The sequence below is a fragment of the Charadrius vociferus genome, unplaced genomic scaffold (genome assembly GCF_000708025.1).
Source record: "Charadrius vociferus isolate BGI_N301 unplaced genomic scaffold, ASM70802v2 scaffold2186, whole genome shotgun sequence".
NCBI classification, from domain to species: domain Eukaryota; kingdom Metazoa; phylum Chordata; class Aves; order Charadriiformes; family Charadriidae; genus Charadrius; species Charadrius vociferus.
Window position 1 is genome coordinate 5,014 of NW_009648830.1, and position 1,632 is coordinate 6,645.

A 1,632-nucleotide genomic window follows, 5' to 3' on the forward strand; every position below is an offset into this window, starting at 1 on the left:
TTCGGCGGAGAGGGTGGGGACGGGGCTGGAGGAAGGGGTGGGCGCCGGCATGAGGAACGCCTTGCGGATCTCCTCGGTGGTGGCGTTCCTAACGAAGAGCTCGTCGTTAACGATGCAGAGCCTGGAGAGAGAGAAAACAGAATTGGTGAGCGCCACCGGTGTGTCCCCCCTGCACCTCCGAGGTCACCCAGGACTCAACGGCGCCGGAGGATGGATGACAAGGGGCGACATGGGGCGAGCGTTGGCCATGGTCAACCCAACGTGGGGAGGACGAAGACCTGCTGGAGCAGGACCAGGAGGTCACCGGGACGGAGAACCTCCGGGGATCGTTCAGCCTGGAGAAAACTCCAGGGAAGAACTTACGGTGGCCCATCAATAATTAAATTCGGCTCAGAAGACGGAATGAGGTGATGGTGGTAGTGGTGGTGGGGAAGAGCCAACCCGGAGCCCCAAAGGACCGGTGGGTCCCTGGAAAAGCCACTCCAGAACCTCCAAATGAGGAGCCAGAACTCAGAACAGCAGACCTGGAGCCTTAAAATGAGGAGCCAGACCCCAAAAATGTTCATCTGGAGCCCCATAGTAGGAGCCAGACTCTGGAAAAGCTGATTCAGAGTGCTAAAATGAGGAGCCGGTCCCCAAAAACGCTGACCCGAAGCTCTAAAGGAGGAGCCAGACCCCAGAAAATGAACCTGGAGCCTCAAATGAGGAACCAGACCCCAGAAAAACCAATCCAGAGCCCCAAAATGAGGAGCCGGTCCCCAGAAACGCTGACCTGAAGCTCTAAATGAGGAGCCAGACCCCAGAAAACCAACCCAGAGCCCCAAGGGACCAGCGGGTCCCTGGAAAAGCCACTCCAGAACCTCCAAATGAGGAGCCAGAGCGTGGAAAAGTCGACTCGGAGCCCTAAATTGTCTTCTCCATCCCACCAGCTTCTCCCTGAAGCCCTTCCGAGGCCGAAGGCTGCGGCCGCCGTCCCGGTGAAGGATGTCCGTGGCTTACCCAGTGTTGCCGGCCGGCACGGCGATGAACATCCGGGTGAAGGCGCGCACCGAGTCCCGGGATTTGCCGTCCACTGTGGGAGAGAGGGAGAGGAGATGGAGGGGAGGAAGGCTTGCGAGGAGGAGGAGGAGGATGAGAGGGGAGGAAGAGGAGGAGGAGGAAGAGGAAGAAATGGAGAAGGAGGAGGAGGAAACGGAGAAGAAGGAGGAAGAGGACGATGAGGAGGAAGAAGAAATAGAGAAGGAGGAAGACGAGGAGGAGAAGGAGGAGGAGGAAACGGAGAAGGAGGAGGAAGAAGAAGACGGAGGAAGAGAATGAAGAGGAGGAGGAAGAAGAAGAAGCAGAAGGAGGAAGAAAAGCAGATGAGGAGGAAGAAAGAGAGGAGGAGGAAGAAAGAGAGGAGGAAAAGGAAGATGAGGAGGAAGAAGAAAAGCAGAAGGAGGAAGAAAAGCAGAAGATGAGAAGGAAGAAAGAGAGGAGGAAAAGGAAGATGAGGAGGAAGAAAGAGGAGGAAAAGGAAGATGATGATGATGACGAGGAAACAGAGAAGGAGGAGGAAGATGATGATGACGAGGAAACGGAGAAGGAAGATGATGATGACGAGGAAAAGGAAACAGAGAAGGAGGAGGAAGA

The 1,632-nt window shown here is 55.8% G+C and overlaps 1 protein-coding gene across 1 annotated transcript in view; it reads right to left on the reverse strand.

Moving 5' to 3' along the window:
• Positions 1 to 1,632, reverse strand: part of LOC104288136 (nuclear RNA export factor 1-like) — a gene marked incomplete at its 5' end in the record, with an annotated part of 10,728 nt that overhangs the window by 1,463 nt on the left and 7,633 nt on the right. The window contains 2 exons of the mRNA XM_009886895.1: positions 3 to 121; positions 1,000 to 1,072. Coding sequence (XP_009885197.1) covers positions 3 to 121; positions 1,000 to 1,072 — 192 coding nt within the window. The remainder of the gene's footprint in view (positions 1 to 2; positions 122 to 999; positions 1,073 to 1,632) is intronic.